We start from the raw sequence: 20,620 nt of genomic DNA on the forward strand, positions 1-20,620 counted from the left end.
CCTTCCTTTCCTGCGACTGCGGGTGACTAGGAAGAGAAAACAGAGTAACCTGTTGCTGGAGGAGGAAGAAGAGGAGGATGCCAAGACAGAGTCTGGAGGGAGCAGCAGTGAGGAGGAGGAGGAAGCGGGAGAGCAGGAGCAGAGCCCTGGGTCCGCGGACGCCCGGAAGAAGAAGGAGGACGAGCTCTGGGCCAGCTTCCTCAACGACGTGGGGCCAAAGGCCAGGCCGCCCTCGGGGACGCAGGCGAAGGTGAGCCCGGGCCATGGCCGCGCCTCCAGTGACTTGCAAACTGAGGATGCACGGTACTGGGGCGGTCCGCCTTCAGGCTACACGCCAGCACTTTTTATTCTGGGAGCGTGTGTGGTGACGCACTCTTGCAATCTCAGTAGTGAGGAGGCTGAATCAGGAGGGTTGCAGCTTTTGAAGACAGCCCCTCAGCAAGTGGTGAGACTCAGCAATATAGTGAGTCCCTGTTTCAAAACAGGATAAGTGCTGAAGTTATAGCTCAGAGGTAGAATGCCCCTGGGTTCAAGCCTCAGTACCACACACACAAAAGTTAAATTTTGAAATAAGGTTTTGCTAAGATGCTGAGGCTGGCCTTAAACTGCAGTCCTCCTCTTTTCACCTCCCAAGTACAAGTATGACAGGTCTGAGCCACTGTACTCAGCTTGATAATAACCTCTTTCTTTCTTTTTTTTTTTTTTTTAAATTTGGTACTAGGTATGGAACTCTGAGCTATACTCCTCAGCCCTATTTTACTTTATATTTTGAAACAGGGTCTTATTAAGTTGCTGAGGGCCTTGCTAAGTTGCTAAGGCTGGCTACAAACCTAGGATTCTCCTGTCTCAGCCTCCCAAGTATGACCACCAGGCCTAGCTTTTACTTTTTAATTTTTTTATTTTTTTATTTTTGGTGGTACTGGGGTTCCTGGAAACCCTTCTACCTCTGGGCTACACTCCCAGACCTATTTTATATATATTTTTTTATTTGGAATCAGGGTCTCTTAAGCCAGTGCGACTGGCTTCAGACCAGCGCGATCCTCCTGTCTCCGCCTCCCAAGCGCGGGATTCCAAGCGTGCCCACCGCGCCCGGCACGCCTTGCTTTTGATCGTGACTTTATTAAGTGAAAAGCAAAGCATTTCCTATACAAGGAAAATAAGTTTTTTTTTTTTTCTTGCTGGTCTGGGGATGGAACCCAGAGGCGTTCGACCTCTGAGCTATACCCCCTGCGCTATTTTTTATTTTGTATTTTGAAACAGGATCTCACTAAGTTGCAGAAGGCCTCACTCAGTAGCTGAGGCTGTCCGCGAACTGCGATCCTCCGGTCTTAGCCTCCCAAATGCTGGAATTACAAGCGTGCGCCACCACGCCTGGCAAAAAATAAGCCTTATTAATAAATTTCCAATAGGTCTTTCACTGATTAGAGGTGAAACATTTAAGAATGGCCGTAACAAGCTGCACATGGAGTATACGCCTGTAATCCTAGTGTCTGGGAAACTGAGATGGGGGAATTGCAGGTTCAAGGCCAGCATGTAGTAACTTAACAGGACCCTGTTTCAAAATAAAAAAAATAAGCCAGGCGTGGTGGCGCACGCTTGTAATCCCAGCATTCAGGAGGCTGAGACCGGAGGATCGCGGTTCACAGACAGCCTCAGCTACTTAGTGAGGCCCTCTGCAACTCAGTGAGACCCTGTTTCAAAATGAAGGAATAAAAAATAGGGCCGGGAGTGTGGCTTGGAGGTTGTATGCCCCTGGGTTCCATCCCCAGACCCGCAATAAATAAATAAATAAATATAAATATAAAAAATAAAATAGGGTTGGGTGTGGTGGCGCAACACTTAATCCCAGTTCTTGGGAGGCTGAGGTGAGTATCACAGGTTTGAAGCCAGTCTCAGCAACTTGTCAAGACCGTCAGCAACTCAGTAAGAGCCAGTTTCAAAGTAAAAAGTAAAATAGGGCTGAGTGTGTAGCTCCGAAGTGGAATGCCTGTGGTTTCAATCCCCAGTACCCTCGAAAAAATAGCCCTAAATATTATATTCATGTGGTTTTGTATTTTCCTACTTTAATGAAACTGATCACATTTCTTGCTCTTTTCATAGACAGGAGAGGACGCTGAAGAGACAAGTTCAAGTAAACCGTTGGCCAAGGTAGAAGAGCTAGAGAAACCTAAAGAAACAGAAAAAGTTAAGATTACCAAAGTTTTTGATTTTGCTGGTGAAGAAGTAAGGTAGGAGGACCTTTATAAACTTTAAACTGTGCTTTTAAAATTTAGCATCTTAGCCGGGCGTGGTGGCGCACGCTTGTAATCACAGCATTCGGGAGGCTGAGACCGCAGGATCGAAGTTTGCGGACACTCTCAGCTACTTAGGCCCTCCTCAACTTAGACCCTGTTTCAAAGTAAAGAATAAAAAAAAAAAAAAAAAAAAATAGGGCAGGGGGTGTAGCTCGGAGGTCGAATGCCCCCGGGTTTCATCCCTAGACCTGCAAAAAAGAAAATTAGCATCTTAGCCAGGTGCGCCATTACACGCTTGTAATCACAGTATTTGGGAGGCTGAGACAGGAGGATCTCAGGTTTGAAGCCAGAAGCAACTCAGTGAGACTATTTTCAAATAAATAAAATCAGGCTGGGGGTTTAGTTCAGAGGTAAGTGCCTCAGGGTTCAATCCCTGGTGCAACACACACACACACACACACACACACACACACACACACACACACACCCACCCACCCACCCACCCACCATCTTAGCTGGATGTGGTGGAGCACGTTTGTAATCCCAGCACTTGGGAGGCTGAGGTGGGAGGATCACAGGTTAGAGTCCAGCCTCAGCTACACAGTGAGAACCTCCACAACTTAATGAGACCTTGTTTCAAAATAAAGAATAAAAAATAGGGCTGGGGTGTAACTCGAAGGTAGAATGCCCGTGGGTTCATTCCCCACTTCCACACACAAAAAAGAAAGAATCTTGTTAAGCATGGTAGTGCATGCCTGTATTTTCAGCGCATGGGAGGCTAAGAAAGGAGGATCACAAGTTCAAGGATAGCCTTAGCACTTAGTGAGACCCTTTTTTAAAATAAAGAAGAAAATAAAAAGTAGTTCAGAGGTAGAATGCACCTCTGTTCCATCCCCAATAGTACACACACATCTGTTGCCAGGTGTGGTCAGGAGGCTGAGACAAGAGGATCACAGGTTCGAGGACAGCCTCAAACTCTTAGCAACCTAGGAGAGACCCTGTTTCAAGAAGGGGATGGGGGGCTAGGGGTACAGCTCAGAGGTAAAATGGCCCTGAATTCAGTCTGCAGTACAAGAAATGTATTTTTTTCCCTATCCATACTTAGTATACTCCATAGATGCAGACAGAACCCACTGATACAAGGGTCAATTGTATTTTTTATTTTTATTTTTTTGCAGTACTGGGGGTGGAACCCAGGGGCATTCTATTTCGGGGCTACACCCCCAGCCCTGTTTTGTGTGTGTGTGTGTATGTATGTGGTACTGAGGGTAGAACCCAGGGGCTTTTCTACCTCCGGGCTGTACTCCCAGATCTATTTTATACTTTATTTGGAAACAGGGTCTCACTAAGTTGCTGAGAGCCTCACTAAGTAGCTGAGGCTGGCTTCGAACCTGCACGATCCTCGAACCTGTGCAATTCTCCTGTTTCAGCCTCCCAATCCCTGGGATTACAAGTGTGTGTCCCCATGCCCGGCTCCTATTTCTTATTCTTTATTTTGAAACTGAGTTGCAGAGGCTCACTAAGTAGCTGAGGCTGTCCGTGAACTGCGATCCTCCTGTCTCAGCCTCCCAAGTACTGGAATATTTGTAAGTAGGGCTGGGGGTGTGGCTCAGAGGTAGAATGTCTCTGGACACCCCTAGTACTGCTAAATAAATAAATAAATAAATAAATAAATAAATAAATACTGTGGAATAAAACTTTACTTAAAAATTTTCCCTCATTTATTTCTGAAAAGTGTCACACAGAAATGTTATAAGAATAGTATTATAACGAATACTCACAAACCTTCCCTTTCCTTTTCTTTGTGGAACTGGGGATTGAACCCAGGAACATTCTACTTCCAAGCTACACCCCAAACTCTCTTTTATTTCTTATTTCTTATTTTTTGAAACAGGCTCTCGTAAAGTTGCCAAGAGTCAGGAGTCCTATTTTTCATTTTAGCAGACGGAAGTGTTTGATTAGCTGAGGTATTTCTGCAAGGAACACGGTGGTTTCGGTGCCGCAGGAGAGTAAGAAGGCTCGTGTGAGCTCACAGGCAGACGCGGGCACCCCACCCGACTGCGCGTTGTGTTTATACGTATCCAGTGAGGCCGCTTCCTCGTAATTTTTGTTTCTAACCTCTCTTGGACCAATGAATTTTTTTGTTTGTTTGTTTTGTTCTTTAATTTTTTTTCCATAACGTGGAAGCCCACATCTGAAAACACACTTTGAGTAGTGCTGTATACAAGTCTATTCAAATTTCCCTCAGTTATCCCAGTGATGTCTTTGCTGGTTGTATTTCTTGTGCAGTCCAAGATCCAGTCCAAGATTAAATACTGCATTTTGTCTTTTAAGAGTCTTGACCAAGCCGGGCGTGGTGGCGCACGCTTGTAATCCCAGCATTTGGGAGGCTGAGACGGGAGGATCGCGGTTCGTGGACGGCTTCAGCTGCTTAGTGAGGCCCTCTGCAACTCAGTGAGACCCGGTTTCAAAATAAAGAATAAAAAATAGGGCAGGGGATGTAACTCGGAGGTCAAATGCCACTGGGTTCCATCCCCAGTACCGCAAAAAAAAAAAAAAAAAAAAAAAGAGTCTTGATCAAGCCAGGCGTGGTGGCACACGCTTGTAATCCCAGTTTTGGGGAGGCTGAGATACAAGGATCACAAGTTCACGGCCAGCCTTAGCTACTTGGTGAGGCCCTCCACAACTTAGTGAGACCCTGTTTCCAAATAAAGGATAAAAAATAGGGCTGGAAGAGTCCGACATGGCGTCGCATGCTTGTAATCCCAGTATTTGGGAGGTTGAGACCGGAGGATCACGGTTCACAGATAGCCTCAGCTACTTAGTGAGGCCCTTTGCAACTCAGTGAGACTCTGTTTCAAAATAAAGAATAAAAAATAGGGCTGGGTGTGTAGCTCGGAGGTTGAATGCCCCTGGGTTCCACCCCCAGATCCTCAAAAAAAAAAAAAAAAAAAAGGTTGGGGGTATAGCTCAGAGGTAGAATGTCCCTGGGTCCAATCCCTAGTACCACAAAAAAAAAGAATCTTGACCAAGCCAAGTGTGGTGGCGTATGCCTGTAGTCACAATACTTGGCAGACTGAGGTAGGAGGATCACAGGTTTGAGCGATCCTCAGAACTTAGCAAGATCTTGTTCGAAAATAAAATGAAAACAAAAAGAGCAAGGATTAGAGATTAGAGATAGAAGGCCCCTGGGTTCAATCCCCAGGGCCATGAAAGAAAAAGCTCAGACCCACCAGGCACGGCGGCACATGCTTTTAAGCCCAGCCACTTTGGGGGTGAAGCAGGCGGAGCGTGAGTTCAAGGCCAGCCTGGGCGGTGTAGAAAGGCCCTGTCTTTAAAATAACACAAAAACAAGCCCGGGGTGGCGGCACACACCTGTAATCCCAGGACTTGGAAGGCTGAGACAGGAGGATTGCAGCTTTGAGGACAGCTTCAGCAAGCAGTAGACTCATCAACCTGGTGAGGTCTTGTTTCAAAGTAAAATGAAAGCTGGGATTTCACTGGGCGCACGCTTGTAATCCCAGCATTTGGGAGACTGAGACAGGAGGATTATGGTTCGTGGACAGTCTCAGCTACATAGTGAATCCCTTTGCAACTCAGTGAGACTCTGTTTCAAAATAAAGAATAAAAAGTATGGCTGGGGGGTGTCGCTCAGAGGTAAAATGCCCCTGGGTTCCATCCCCAGTACCACCAAAAAAAAAAAAAAATAGGGCTGGGAGTGTAGCTTGAAATTAGAATTCCCCCGACTTCAATCCCAGTACCAAACACACACAACAAAACAAAAAAAGCCAAGCAAACGAAGGGTCTAGATCATTTATATTGCAGAATGCCCCTCATCTGCATTGTTGCATTGCTTTTCCATGTTCAGCTTCAGGTTAATTATGTTAGACAAAAGTACTACATTAGCCATTCTCTTCCTCCCCCAGAGGACCCGGGCTTGGTGGTGATAAAGTCACCCACATGAGAAAATCCCTTCCAGGCGTGGCGGTGCAGCTTGTTATCCTGGTACTTGGAAGCTGAGCCAGGTGGATCGCAAGTCTGGAAGTGTGCCTTGGAGGTTCAGTTCCCAGTGTCACACACACAAAAGGACATATCTGTCAGAACTCTCCACTCTAAGATACTCATTTCTTTGATAATTAACCGTTTTGGGGCCCTCATGTAACTGTTGATGATGCGAGCTAGTGATGTTTTTTGCTTCCAGAAATGATACTGGAAGCTATTGAGTTGTCTGGGAGGGTCGGCAGAACCCTGGCAGTAGACCTTCAGCGGCTTGGAAGACCTATAAAAATAATACAGAATGGGATTAGTGTACCATTATCAACGTAAGTTTAAAAGTTTTTAGAAGTTAAGTCTGTCCTGGTTTGGGTTATTTTCCATGTGCCCTATAGAATATTTTAGGAAGATTTATTTATAACTTTATGAGTGGCCTACATAGAAAGGACAGAAAGCTATCTAATAACTGTTGTTAAGCGAAATCATTAAATTACCGATCAAGTTCAGTTTTATGAGCTTTTTTAGAAATGTTAATATTTGAGCCAGGCGTGGTGGCGCACGCTTGTATTCCCCGCGCTTGGGAGGCTGAGACAGAAAGATCGCGCAGGTTCGAAGCCAGCCTCAGCTACTGAGTGAGGCTCTCAGCAGCTTAGACCCTGTTTCCAAATAAAGTATAAAATAGGTCGGGGCGTAGCCCGGAGACAGAGGCCCCTGGGTTCCATTCCCAGGACCACAAAAACAATAGTTAATATTTTTGTGCAACATGTTTCTTATTTCATTTTTGAAAGCAAGTGAGTGGAGATTTCCAACACTGGTGTTCAGGCAGTTGGCTGTTTCCAGAACGTGTCGGAAGAGGGCAGCACCACGTCTCTATCCAGAGGAAAAAGGACATGTGGCGTGGCCTCACGGTTACCTCCTCACACGGCTTTTATTTCTGTTTCAAGAGTAGCACATGCTTATTATTTTAAAAAGTAATGTGTTATAGAAATACATAATAAAACAAGTTGAAGTTCTCTTGAATTCCTCCCAAAGAGAACAAAAACCCTGTTAATGATCGGCATATTGGCAGGATATTTTTAAAGCTCAAGTTAGGTATTTTAAGGAACCCTCCTGAAAGAGCTTGGAAGATCTGAGTTTGAACTGACAACCCAGATGCAGATTTACTGTGTGGATTGGAGTACGCCTTTAAATCTCTCAATGTCGTTATTCTACTTTTTCTTTTTTTCTTTGTATCAAGAGCTACTCTGTGTGTGTGTGTGTGTGTGTGTGTGTGTGTGTGTGTGTGTGTGTAAAAGAGAGAGAGAGAAAGAGAGAGAGAGGGAGGGAGGGAGGGAGGGAGAGGGGAGGGAGGCGCAGACACACAAATGAACAGACTGGGATTGAACACAGGGACGTTTTACCTCTGAGCTACGCCCCCAGCCTGATTTTATTTTCATTTTGAAACGGCCTCACTAGGTTGATGAGAGTCTCACTACTTGCGGAGGCTGTCCTCAAACCTGGGATCTTCCTGTCTCGGCCTCCTGAGTCCTGGATTAGAGATGTGATGTGTGCCGCCGTACCTGGCAAAGAGCTCCATCTTTTTTTTTTTTTTTTTTTTGGTGGTACTGGGGTTCCTGGAAGCCCTTCTACCTCCGGGCTACACTCCCAGACCTATTTTATATTTTATTTGGAAACAGGGTCTCTTAAGTCAGCGAGGCTGGCCTCAAACCTGTGCGATCCTCCTGTCTCCGCCTCCCAAGCGCGGGGATGACAAGCGTGTCCCACACGCCCGGCAGAGCTCCATCTTTAAGAGTGTGAGGAAGAGTGAGTGATGGTGGAAGGATTCACAAGCATGAGTATGAGGGAGTATTCGTACAAAGCTAGTCTTTTAGTTTTTCTAACTATGTCTTAATTGCTAAATTCTGGATTTTTGCCATTTTGGTTTTCTCCACTTGAAAAATGTATAATTTATTAACCTTGGGAAGTGGAGGGAATCGTACTTTTTATCCTTCCCTGTCACAGAGCCAGCTGAGCCGGTTAGCTCAGGCTTTCCTGAATGATTCATCTGTGGAAAAGGCCAACCATGGAAAGTTTCTCCCCTAGTAAAGACTTTTCAGGAAGTACTAAGTGAAAATTACTTACAGTGGAGTTTCTGAAGAAGTACTTGAGTTAATTGTTGGTAACGATGCACCTTTTCCTGTCAGAGTCCTTTCTTGTACACAAAACGGCTTACCTTCTAAGTTCTCCTGCTTGGTGATTTGGGAGGGGCACTAAGGATTGAGCCCGGTGGCCTCCTGCCTCCAGGCTACACACCATCCTGTGTGGGGGGGGTACTGGGGATGGAACCCACGAGTATTCTACCTTTGAGCTACACCCAAGCTTGTAATCCCCGCGCTACTTAGTGAGGCCCTGTTTCCAAATAAAATATAAAATGGGTCTGGGAGTATAGCCCGGAGGTAGGAAGGTCCTGAGTTCCACCCCCAGTACCACCAAAAAAAAAAGTTCTAGACATGGTGTCAGTGATGATGGCCGTGTGTGATGGTGCATGCCTGTAATCTCAGTACTTGGGAGGCTGAGACAGGAGGTTTGTAGGTTCAAGGTCAGCTTCAACAATTTATCGACACCCTGCTTCAAAATAAAAATACAGAGCCAGGAGTTTTTGTTTTTCTTGTATTGGGATTGGACCCAGGGGCACTTTACCTCTGAGCTGCACCCCCAGGCTTTTTTTTTTTTTTTTTTTTTTTTTTTTTTGCAGGTCTGGGATGGAACCCAGGGGCATTCGACCTCCAAGCTACACCCCCAGCCCTAATTTTTATTCTTTATTTTGAAACTGGGTCTCACTGAGTTGCAGAGGGCCTCACTAAGTAGCTGAGGCTGTCCGCGAACCGCGATTCTCTGGTCTCAGCCTCCCGAATTCTGGGATTACAAGCGTGCGCCACCACGCCCGGTCTAGAGACCCTGTTTTAAAATAAAAAATAGCCAGACACGTGATATGCTCTTATAATCCCAGTACTCAAGAGGATTGCAGGTTTGAAGCTAGCCTTAGCAGTTTAGCAACCTGGCAAAATCTTGTTCCCAAATAAGAAATAAACTGATCTAGGGTGTAGCTTGGAGGTAGAATGCCTCTGGGTTCAATCCCTAGTACCACAAAAACTAAAATAAATAGATTAACTAATTAATAAATAGGGCTGGGGGTATAGCTCAGAGGTAAAACACCCCTGGGTTCAATCACAGGTTCAGTTACCAGTAACACACACACACTCACACACACTCACTCACTCCCTCTCTCTCCCCCCTCTTTCAAGAAAAGCCCGCCATCAGCTGTTTGTTACAGGCCTCCTAGTTCTAGGGGTTGTAAACAGTTGTCATCGCATGGGATGCTGCTGGAGCCGCCTCAGAGCTGCGCTCACACCCGTCTCATGCTGGGCCAGGAGGACTCCTGGTGGTCAGGATGGACTCCGCAGGCCACTGACTGTGGTCTTCCTACATTCTCTCCAGCAAAGTAGCTTTAGAGTATACTTTTTGTGTGGTGGCTTGGCATTCTAGAGTGCATTCTCAGAGGAGAGCCACGTGGGAGCTGGGTCACCGTAACAGCAGCCTCAGAGGTATGGTAACATATTCATGGAGCTCTGAGCCAAGAGCCATAAAGGCCCATTCAAGGTCAGGGGTGGTATTAGGGTTCTGGAATAGCAAGCTAGTTAGGAAATTAGTGACAACCATTTTTGGAAAATACTGTCTCTTGCGGTGCTCTCTCTAGCATTACTGCTTAATCTCTGGGTAGTGTTGAGATTGAACCCCAGGGCATTCATTCTACCTCTGATCCACGTCCCCAGCCCTATTTTATTTTTATTTGGAAACAGTCTCACCAAGTTACTAAGGACATAACTAAGTTGTTGAGGCTGGCTTTGAACCTGCGGTCCTCCTGTCTCAGCCTCCCAAGTACAGGGATTGTAGGCATGTGCATTCCTGGTCGGGTAATCTTGAATAAGGAATTAGATTTCTGTTTTCTTACTCATGAATGTAAATGTCCCAGCCAGCTGTTGCTATAGTAATGCTTTGTAGCATCCCGTCCTGAACTCGGCATTTATTTGTGGCTCTGGTGCCTCTGGATGTCTGGAGTTTGGCTGTGCTCATATTGGCTCCAGACCCCACTTACTCCACTTCATTTTTTTTTTTTTTCCCCCCGCAATACTAGAAATGGAACCCAGGGGCATGGTACCATTGTACCTCCAAGCTACATCACCAGCCCAATTTTTTTTTGGTAGTACTGGAGATGGAACCCAGGGGACTTCTGCCTTTAACTACACTCCGAGACCTATTTTATATTTTTTATTTGGAAACAGGGTCTCTTTAGCCAGCGGAGGCTGGCTTCGAACCTGCGCAGTCCTCCTGTCTCGGGGATTACAAGCATGCGCCACCATGCCCCCCTAGTCTTTTTATATTTATTTATTTATTTATTTATTTATTTATTTCAGATCTGGGGATAGAACCCAGGGGCATTCGACCTCCGATCTACACCCCCAGCCCTATTTTTTATTCTTTATTTTGAAACCAGGTCTCACTGAATTGCAAAGGGCCTCACTAAGTAGCGGAGGCTCTGTGAACCACGATCCTCCGTTCTCAGCCTCCCGAATGCTGGGATTACAAGCGTGCGCCACCACGCCGGGCTTAGTCTTTTTATTTTGAAACAGGGTCTCACTGAGTTGCAAAGGGCCTCGTCAAGTAGCTGAGACTGTCCGTGGACCACGATTCTCTGGTCTCCACCTCCAAATGATGGGACTACAAGTGTGCAAAACCACACCTGGCCTAACACTTATTCTTAAGTGCCACTGTATACATGGCACAATACTAAGTGCAGGAGTGAGGTGACCCTTGAAGTGAGTATAAGTCAGGCGTGGTGGAGCAAGCCTGTATTCAAGGTGAATAAGTAGGGACTTGTGTCCCTCAGAGATGGGGTTCATAGAATTTACCTGTCAATCTTGACCAGTCTTTTTCTGAATGACGTGGTTGACCACTTCTAATGCAATGATTGTAATCCTGGACCCTTCTACTAATAGATTGGAGTTTATTTATTTATTTATTTATTTTTGTGCTGGGAATTGAACCCAGGAACATTCTACGTCTGAGCTGTACCCCAGCCCTTTTCTATTTTTATTTGGAAACAGAGTCTCACTGAGTTTCCTAGGCTGGCTTCAAATCTGTGATCCTCCTGTCCCAGCCTCCAAGTACTGGGATTACTGGCATGTGCCACCATGCCTGGCTTAGATTGGAAATTAATCAAAATTCTTCAGGTGTTTTTGTTGACATGCCAAAGCAGAAACAAGCATTAGCTGTTTCTCCTCTCTTTATCTGAAAGCTCAGGCACTATGAGTCTCCGTTTGTTCTTTAGGAGTCAGTTTTATTGAGGGCGGTGTTTCCAGCTTGAAATGACACAGGATTCTCAGTCGTGTTTCACTCTGCCACGCCACTCTCACATTTGTGCTCATTTGTCCAGTTTTCAGGTATTTTGTTTCATCTTTGGGTCGTTTTAGGTGCTGAGTAGGAAGGAGCAGTGTTTTTTTTTTTTTTTTTTTTTTTAGGTGGTACTGGGTTCCTGGAAGCCCTTCTACCTCCGGGCTACACTCCCAGACCTATTTTTTATACTTTTTTATTTGGAAACAGGGTCTCTTAAGCCAGCGCACGCGGCTGGCTTCGAACCTGCGCGATCCTCCTGTCTCCGCCTCCCAAGCGCGGGGATTACAAGCGTGCGCCACCACGCCCGGCTGTAGTGTTTTTAATTCTTCATATACTATCACTTTTCTCCTTGAACTGAGACCAGGGAGGTGCACTGTCGGGCCTTTGTGGCAGCCGGCACGGTGCACTGAGAGTCATTGGTGATGCCCAGAGTGTGCCTCAGATGGAATGGAGGAGACTTAGGGAGATAAATTCACATACATTGTTTTATTTGTTAATTCTAGGCAGGGAAAATATCTTTATCTAGAATTTCTATAGTCAACTTTACTCGGGAAGCTCCGCAGTCAGAATTCATGGAAGATTCCATGGCAGACATGTTCCTTGTTATCATTTATCCCCTCGTAGGTCTCGCTTCTCTTTATTCCTCTTGTAAATTTTATTTACGTCTCTTTCCATGGAACAGGGTGACTAAGGAAGTGGATGCCACATCTAAAGAAGCCAAATCCTTCTTGAAGCAAAACGAGAAAGAAAAGCCCCCGCCTGGCACCCCTCCAGCCATGCCGCCGCTTGCTGCTGGGTCAGGGTGAGTGTGCGCGCTTCAGTCCCAATGCTTGGAATTTTGGAAAAGCCGTTTTCAGTGCAAGGACCTGCTTTCACTGCAACTCTCATGACTCTTTTTATTCTTTTTTTTTTCTTTTTTCTTTATGGTACTAATGATTGAGTTCAGGCCTTCTACCTCTGAGCTAAAACCCTCAGCCCTATTTTATTTTTTTATTTTGAAACAGAGGCTCAGTAAGTAGCCGAGGCTGGCTGTGAACCCAGATCCTCCCGTCTCAGCCTCCCAATTACTGGGATTATAAGCATGCGCCACCATGCCCAGCTGTGACTCCTTTCTTGAGAGAAGGAATTCGCTGTTGCTGTGTCTTTGCTGAACTATTTACCAATATGTAAAATGAGCTATAGGCTCCTCATTTAATTACGGATTGAAAGAAGCCCTGATTTACAGCGTTGACCTCAAAGCGGAACATGTGTATTTTACATTTAAAAATAGTAATTTTTAGCCGGGCGTGGTGGCACACACTTGTAATTCCAGCGCTTGGGAGGCTGAGACAGGAGGATCGCACAGGTTTGAAGCCAGCCTCAGCTACTGAGTGAGGCTCTCAGCAACTTAGAGAGAATCTGTTTCCAAATAAAGTATAAAATAGGTCTGGGAATATAGCCTGGAGGTATAAAAGCCCCTGGGTTCCACCCCAGTACCACAAGAATAAATAATAAATAAAATAATAAAAAGAGTAATTTTTGAGTTGCAGTATCAGTTCATGAGAACTTTTATTGAAGATGTGAGTTGAGTACTTTCTCCATCCCCATGCCTTCAAAGGAACATGAAGAGGTGAAGCCAGGCACAGTGGCATTTAGGAGGCTGGGGCAGGAGGTTGCTTGAATTCAGGGAGTTAAGCCCAGTCAGAGCGACAGAGCTAGACTCCATCTCAAAGAAGTCCAAGGTGGTTTACAGATAGCTCCGCCGGCGTGTTGTCAGAGACGCAGTCTGTTCTCTCCCTCTTCATTTTCCATATTACTTGAGTTATTTTTAGCTGAAGACTAGACTTCTTTCTCTTTGGAAGAAGTAAAGATTCCTGTCTTCATGTCTACCAGTAAAGCATCGTGACTGAGAAGCCCAGGGCTGCAGGCAGGGCTGACAGCAGGCGCGTGCCGTGGCGCCCTGGCACCCGCTGACTCCTGCACCAGGCCTGGCTCGTAGTGTTTCCAGGCGCTGGGGCAGAAGAAGACCCCGAAACGGACTCTTTGACGTCAGTAAGATTGTCTTCTTTCTCTTAATGAACGTACTTGTCTTTGCTATGAACAGTGAAATTTTGGTTAACATTTCTTAGGAAATCGCTGATTTCTGTTATGTTGTGAGCTTTTTTAGGGCAGGCTTTTCCCATCTTTGCAGTCATCGCTGTAAACAGCACTGGCGTACTGTCTTAGGATGCACTTACCCAGAAGCACACCCTGACACAAAGGGTGTGGGGGTGGGAGGCGGCCAGTTAGGTGCGCTCGCAAGCCAGTCACCCAGTGCTGGAGCTCAGACTGCAGAGCACAGGGAGGGGCCTGAGGTTCAGGCCCTGGCCCTCCCGCTCCAGCCGGACAGTGCTCAGCACTGGGGACTGAGCTCTAGGCCTCACGTGTGCCAGACAAGCACTCGCTGAGCTGCGGCCCCAGCACCCTGCCTCCCTTTCATTTATTTAGTTATTTGAGACTGGTCTCACTATGTTGCTTAGGCTGACCTCAAACTCTTGGGTTCAAACCATCTTCCCTCCTGAGTAGTTAGGACTACCAGTATCACTGTGCCTGTTTAATAAAATGATATTTACCCTTATTACATGTAATTCACTTTGATTTTCTATTAAGTCACATACTATGCATAATATGTGTCATTCTTAAAATGTTATTATATAGTCCAGCATGGTGGTACATGCCTGTACTTCCTATACTTGAGAGACCAAGACAGAAGGATCACAGGTTCGAAACTAGCCTCAGCAAAACCCTGTTTCAAAATAAAAAGTAAAGTTGGGCATGGTGGCACATGCTAATAATCACAGTACTTGGGAGGCTGAGACAGGAGGATCACAGGTTCATAGCCAGCTTCAGCTACTTAGTGAGGCCCTCTGCAACTTGGTGAGACCCTGTTTCAAAAATAAAGAATAAAAATTAGGGCTGCGAGTGTAGCTCGGAGGTACAGTGCTTCTGGGTTTGATCTCAAGCACTGTAAAAACAAAGATAAATAAATAAAAATAGGGCTGGGAGTGTAGCTCAGAGGTATAGTGCTTCTGGGTTTAACCTACAGTACCAAAAAAAGTTATGACCCACTGAATTGACTTTATTTATTTGTTTGTTTATTTATTTATTTATTTATTTATTTATTTATTTATTTATTTATTTGAAACAGGGTCTCACTAAGTTGCGAAGGGCCTCACTAAATAGCTGAGGCAGGTCACGAACCTGAGATCCTTCTGTCTCAGCCTTCCAAGTACTAAGATTACAAGCATGTGCCACTATGCCAAGCATCTGAATTGAATTTATAATCTACTTTGTCCTGAATTTGACATATGCTGCTCTAGACTACATGTAGAGTTAGCCTTCAGCAGACTTTATATGGATTACCAGACTAGTATCTGGTATTATTAAACAGTTTTTCTTACATTTATTAAAAGTATTACATCTGGGTATGGTGGTGCACGCCTGTAATCCCAGTACTTGGGAGGCTGAGGTAGGAGGATCACAGCTTCAAGGACAGTCTCACTAACTTAACAAGCCCTTTTTCAAAATAAAAAGTAAAAAGGGCTGGAGGAATAGCTCAGAGGTAGAATGCCTCAAGTTCAACCTTCATTGTCTCAAAAATGAATAAATAAAGTCTTGCTATGGATGTGATCTCTGTATATAACTACCAGATAAAAATAAAGGCAATGAAATTCTTGTACCCTTGCCGAGCATGGTGGCGCAGGCTTGTAATCCCAGCATTCGGGAGGCTGAGACTGGAGGATCGCGGTTCGCGGCCAGCCTCAGCTACTTAGTGAGGCCCTCCGCAACTCAGTGAGACCCGGTTTCAAAATAAAGAATAAAAAATAGGGCAGGGGGTGTAGCACAGAGGTCGAATGCCCCTTGGTCCCATCCCCAGACCTAAACAAAAAAAAAAAAGAAATTCTTGTACCTTAGGTTTCTGGCATGGTTAGTGTCAGTCAGTAGGGGTTCTACTTGTAGCTTCCTTGGATATCTCTTCTTAAAATAATCCCTACTGATGTTTTGAAATTCGTCATGGAAACTATATATTCCAGGAAATATTCTCTGTAATAATTATGTTTCAGTAAATATTCTCTGTAATAATTTTGAAGGAAGAGGAGGGAGCAGTGGAGCCTGTGTAGGTCGCTGAGCCACTCTCGTGCGAATCTCTCCCTCCTCCTGTACCCTGCCTGCCTTTCTAAAATAGGAAATCCGCCTAGGTGGTGGCTGTATTAGGGAGACCCCGCAAGAGACAGATGGCATCCTCAAATTATGGTACTTTGAGGAGAGTTTAATAACTCACAAAGTAATGGGAAAACCACAGGGACAGGAAAAGCGCGGTGGCCCTGGGGCAGCATTGCCACCTGAAGGCGCAGGCGGGAGCAGTTGCTGGCAGGGGAGGCAGGGCTGTGTGGACGGGCATCTCCAGGGCTAAGGAATGGGGTATGTGTCCAGAGCACTCCTCCCTCGCCAGGGCGTTTCATCACCCGCTGAAGCTTGTTGAAGAAAAAAAATCACTTTTTTTTTGGTGGTACTGGGGATGGAACCCTTCTACCTCCGGGCTACACTCCCAGACCTATTTTATATTTTATTTGGAAACAGGGTCTCTTAAGCCAGCAAGGCTGGCTTCGAACCTGCGCAATCCTCCTGTCTCTGCTTCCCAAGCACAGGAATTACAAGCATGCACCACCACGCCTGGCAGAAAAATCACTTTTGACACTTATTAAAACAGGAAGATTTTTTTCTTTTCTTTCTTTCTTTCTTTCTTTCTTTCTTTTCTTTTCTTTTCTTTTCTTTTCTTTTCCTTTTTTTTAACTGTATTAGGGATGGAACCCAAGGGCATTCTGCCTCTGAGCTACACCCCTAGCCCTATTTGTTATTCTTTATTTTGAAACAGGGTCTCACTGAGTTGCAAAGGCTCCCTAAGTAGTTAAGGATGGCCAAGAACCACGATCCCCCAGTCTCAGCCTCCTAAATTCTGGGATTACAAGTGTGCGCCACCACGCCTAGCTAGTTAGGAAGATTTGATTCAGGACTTTTGTGATTTCAAGATTTTTTTTTCCCCCCCGGTACTGGGGATGAAACCCAGGGACATTCTACCTCTAAGCTATACCCCCAGCCCAATTTTTTATTCTTTATTTTGAAACAGGGTCTCACTAAATAGTAGCCGAGGCTGTCTGTGAACTGAGATCCTCCTTTCTCAGCCTCCCAAATGCTGGGATTACAAACATGCGTCACCACGCCCAACTCAAGATGATTTTTAGAGGGGAAAGAAAGAGCTCAATTCTGAATATAAAAAAGCGGTAGGGAAGTACCAAGAAGAGGCATCAAAGGCTAAGGAGATTCTTACTAAGCAGATTTAACAGGACTCTTGCTGAAGGCAGGCTATGGTCACTGCGTGTCAACACGAGATTCTTTCTGAATGGGTTTAGCGGGATTCCTGCAAAAACTAGGCCAAGGGTCCAGCAAGTGCAGGGTCAGCGTCAAGACTTCTTCAAGAATAGGGCAGAGTAGGGTCTGATTAAAGTTTATTAAGGAGAGTCATCCTCAGGCTGTGCATGCAGGGCAGCTTCTGGGGCCCAGAGCAGCAGGGAGAAGGACATAGAGGAACTCTGGCAGGGCGGACAGGACCTATTACTGAGAACTATTCCAGGGAAATATTTTTCAGTAAATTAATGAGCTACTGACTTCCTTATAAAGGAGGTAAAGTGAAGTCTGACCAAAATCAATTTCTTTGAAAGCTATAATGGAACATAAGAGATGACAAGGATATGTCTGCCAAATTCTTATATGCCTTCAAAGTTGTGCATGAAAATGGAGACGTATTTAACTCTGATAGAGCGTGCCTTGCATTTCTGATCAGGCCCGATTTCTCTATTTCTGAAGTGCACCTCAGGAAGCTTTTAAAGTTGCAGCCACTCGAGAAGAGACACTGGCAGCAGGAACGCAGCAGCTCTGGGCTCAGAGTGCCGCTGTGCAGCGACGCGCCGTGTGGGCCTGGGTGGTCTTCAAGGGAGGAATCTCAGGAGTGACCTAAGTAGCAAAAGAAAGTCACCTTAGTCCAGTCAGAGACTTTTCCATGGATTTTTTTTCATTAGGAGTTGCTTCGGTTTATAGAAATTGTGCAGCAGAAACACTTTATTTGTTTATTTTTTTTTCTTTAAACAGAGTTAAGCAATACAGGAAAGCTGGAGTGGGAGTAAAACATCCTGTCCCACATCTTTCCTAACAAATAAGAACAGATTCGGAGGAGCCAGTGTTTGTAACTGAAAATGCATTTCCTCCTCATGTTTAAAATAGCACACAGCTCAGTCTATAAAAAACTAAAGTTTATGCTTTGGGAATGGAGTAAGCCCGCTTTTAATTAGAGGCCGGAATCAGATCACAAGCAGCCCCTGCTTCCTGGTAGTAGAGAGCCCACTGCTTACTCAGTGTGGCCAGATTCCCAGGTCCTGTCACTGCAGGCTGGACCCACCCCTGCACTGCACCTCAACCCCTACTACCACTCTTGACCCCTCTGCACGCAGTGTGCGATGTGGGGGGTGCCAGGGATTGAACCCAGAGCCTTCTACTTCCGAGCTACACCCCAGCCCTGTTTTATGTTTTATTTTGAAGCAGGGTCTTGCTAAGCTGCTAACAGCCTCACTAAGTTTCAGGGGCCAGCCTTGAACCTGCGGTCCTCCTGTCTCAGCCTCCTGAGTACTGGATTGCAGGTGTGCCGCCATGCCCAGTTCAGTTAACTTCCTTATCTCAGTGAAATGAGTCAGTGTAAACTGTGCTCATTTTAGCTGCTTCATTTTACATTTTTCTTTCTTTTCTTTTCTTTTTTTTTTTTTTTTTTTTGGTGGTACTGGGGGTGGAACTCAGAGGCTTTCTACCTCCAGGCTATACTCCCAGACCTATTTTCTATTTTACTTGAAAACAGGGTCTCACTAAGTTGCTGAGAGCCTCACTAAGTAGGTGAGGCTGGCTTCGAACCTGTGCGATCCTCCTGTCTCAGCCTCCCAAGGGCAGGGATGACACGCGTGCGCCACCAGGCCCGGCCATTTGACACTTTTCAATACATTGTCTTTTGATAAGGAGCATTCAGCCTCGAGTGCTTGGGTTCTTTGCCATGAGGTCTCTGAGGCACATGTAGTTCTGTGTGTAAGCTTTAGCAGAAAAGAGACTGACGGAAAACTGTCACGTCCAGTAACGCTGTAAGACACTGATAAAAAAAAAAAAGGAAAAGGCAGTTTTCATCTGTCAAAATGAATTCCAGAAGTAACAAGGGAATTGAATCTTTGATTTGTTTCCAGAACCAGCTTTAAACTTTCTACTTAGTGATATTTCCTGTTTGGTGGCAATTTTGAATTTTAGAGTTGCTCTGTTCTCATTTTATTATTGTTTATAAATTGATGTTCTTGACCTTCCCACTAACTTTGGAATTACACTTTGGCGGATGTGGTGGTACATCAGAGGTATTCAGAAATGTGCGGTTAGATTGTGTGTGTGTGTGTGTGTGTGTGTGTGTGTGTGTGTGTGTACTAGAGATGGAAACCAGGGGGGCATTCTACCTCTGAGCTATACTCCCCAGCCCTATTTTTTTTTTTTTCGGGTCTGGGATGGAACCCAGGGGCATTCGACCTCTGAGCTACACCCCCTGCCCTAGTTTTTATTCTTTATTTTGAAACCGGGTCTCACTGAGTTGCAGAAGGGCCTAAGTAGCTGAGGCTGTCCGCAAACCGCGATCCTCCGGTCTCGGCCTCCCGAATGATGGGATTACAAGCGTGCGCCACCACGCCTGGATGATTAGATTTTTTTGTGACAACAATTCAGAAGCCATCGTTACCTAGAGGAAGGGGGTCAGAAGTGCAATATGACCTGCACTGTTTAGGATAGTTTTCTATGGAATTACTTATTTTTCTAAAATGCTTGCAGTGTCCCTTTGGAGATGCTCCGTTTCGGGGGGCTGGAATCCCTCCTTTACATACCCACCAAGCTTTTCTTCAGTTTCTGATTTGAGGCTCCACTCACGGCAGGCATTCAGGACTGCTGGTTTCTGGACCAAATTTCTCCTTAGACCTTTTTATTTGGTCAGCACAGGAAAGTTGACTTAAAAACCTGTTCTACTAGCCAGGCATGGTGGCGCACGCTTGTTATCCCAGCATTTGGGAGGCTGAGACAGTAGGATCACAGTTTCTCAGCCAGCCTCAGCTACTTAGTGAGGCCCTCCGCAACTCAGTGAGACCCGGTTTCAAAATAAAGAATAAAAACTAGGGCAGGGGGTGTAGCTCGGAGATCGAATGCCCCTTGGTTCCATCCCCAGACTCACACACACAAAAAAAATAAAATCTGTATTACTGCTTTTGTGTGTGTGTGTGTGTGTGTGTGTGTGTGTGTGTGTGTGTAAGAGAGTGAGGGGGGGAGAGGGAAGGAGGGAGAAGGAGAGCAATGAGATGTTCTGTAGCTGTCCTCTCTCTCATATCCCACTAAAAAAACATGTAGGAGCAAAATCCATGGGATTCGCCCTTTCATGGTCCTTAACTCCACAGCTTCATTCCTTGGTTATTACAGGCAGTTTTCTCCCACGCTGGGGTGACATGTTTCCCATGAATGAGCATGTGAGGCTTTATTTTTTAGTCCTTTCTTTTTAGTTTTTTTTTTTTTTGAAACGGTCTCACTGAGTTGCAAAGGGCCTCACTAATTAGCTGAGGCTGCCCACGAACCTTGATCCTCCAGTCTCCGCCTCTCGAATGCACCCCCAGCCCTTTCTGACACAGGGTCTCAGGTGCCCAGTGCTGCAGGGGAGGGGAGGCCACCTCCAGCTAGTCACATCCTAGAACAGATGCCACGAGAAGCGCATGCGCCCGAGCTGGCTGCGGAGTCGCTCCTCTGGCTCCCTGCAGCACTGGGAGTCCAGCCCAGGGTCCCACAAGCTCGACGCTGCCTGACCCTGAGGTGGCTTGTCCCACGGTAGCTTT

General features: G+C 45.7%; 1 protein-coding gene across 3 annotated transcripts in view; it reads left to right on the top strand.

The window, feature by feature from the left end:
- The window catches only part of CFDP1 (craniofacial development protein 1), a gene marked incomplete at both ends in the record, with an annotated part of 105,791 nt that overhangs the window by 6,450 nt on the left and 78,721 nt on the right, over window positions 1–20,620 (top strand). For 2 of the 3 annotated variants that reach the window (XM_080703165.1, XM_080703166.1), the window contains 3 exons: window positions 31–250; window positions 2,101–2,228; window positions 12,343–12,462. In XM_080703165.1, coding sequence (XP_080559291.1) covers window positions 31–250; window positions 2,101–2,228; window positions 12,343–12,462 — 468 coding nt within the window. The remainder of the gene's footprint in view (window positions 1–30; window positions 251–2,100; window positions 2,229–12,342; window positions 12,463–20,620) is intronic. The other variant, XM_080703167.1, reaches the window with a different exon arrangement.

Source organism: Muscardinus avellanarius, assembly GCF_963383645.1.
Source record: "Muscardinus avellanarius genome assembly, chromosome: 10".
Classification (NCBI taxonomy): domain Eukaryota; kingdom Metazoa; phylum Chordata; class Mammalia; order Rodentia; family Gliridae; genus Muscardinus; species Muscardinus avellanarius.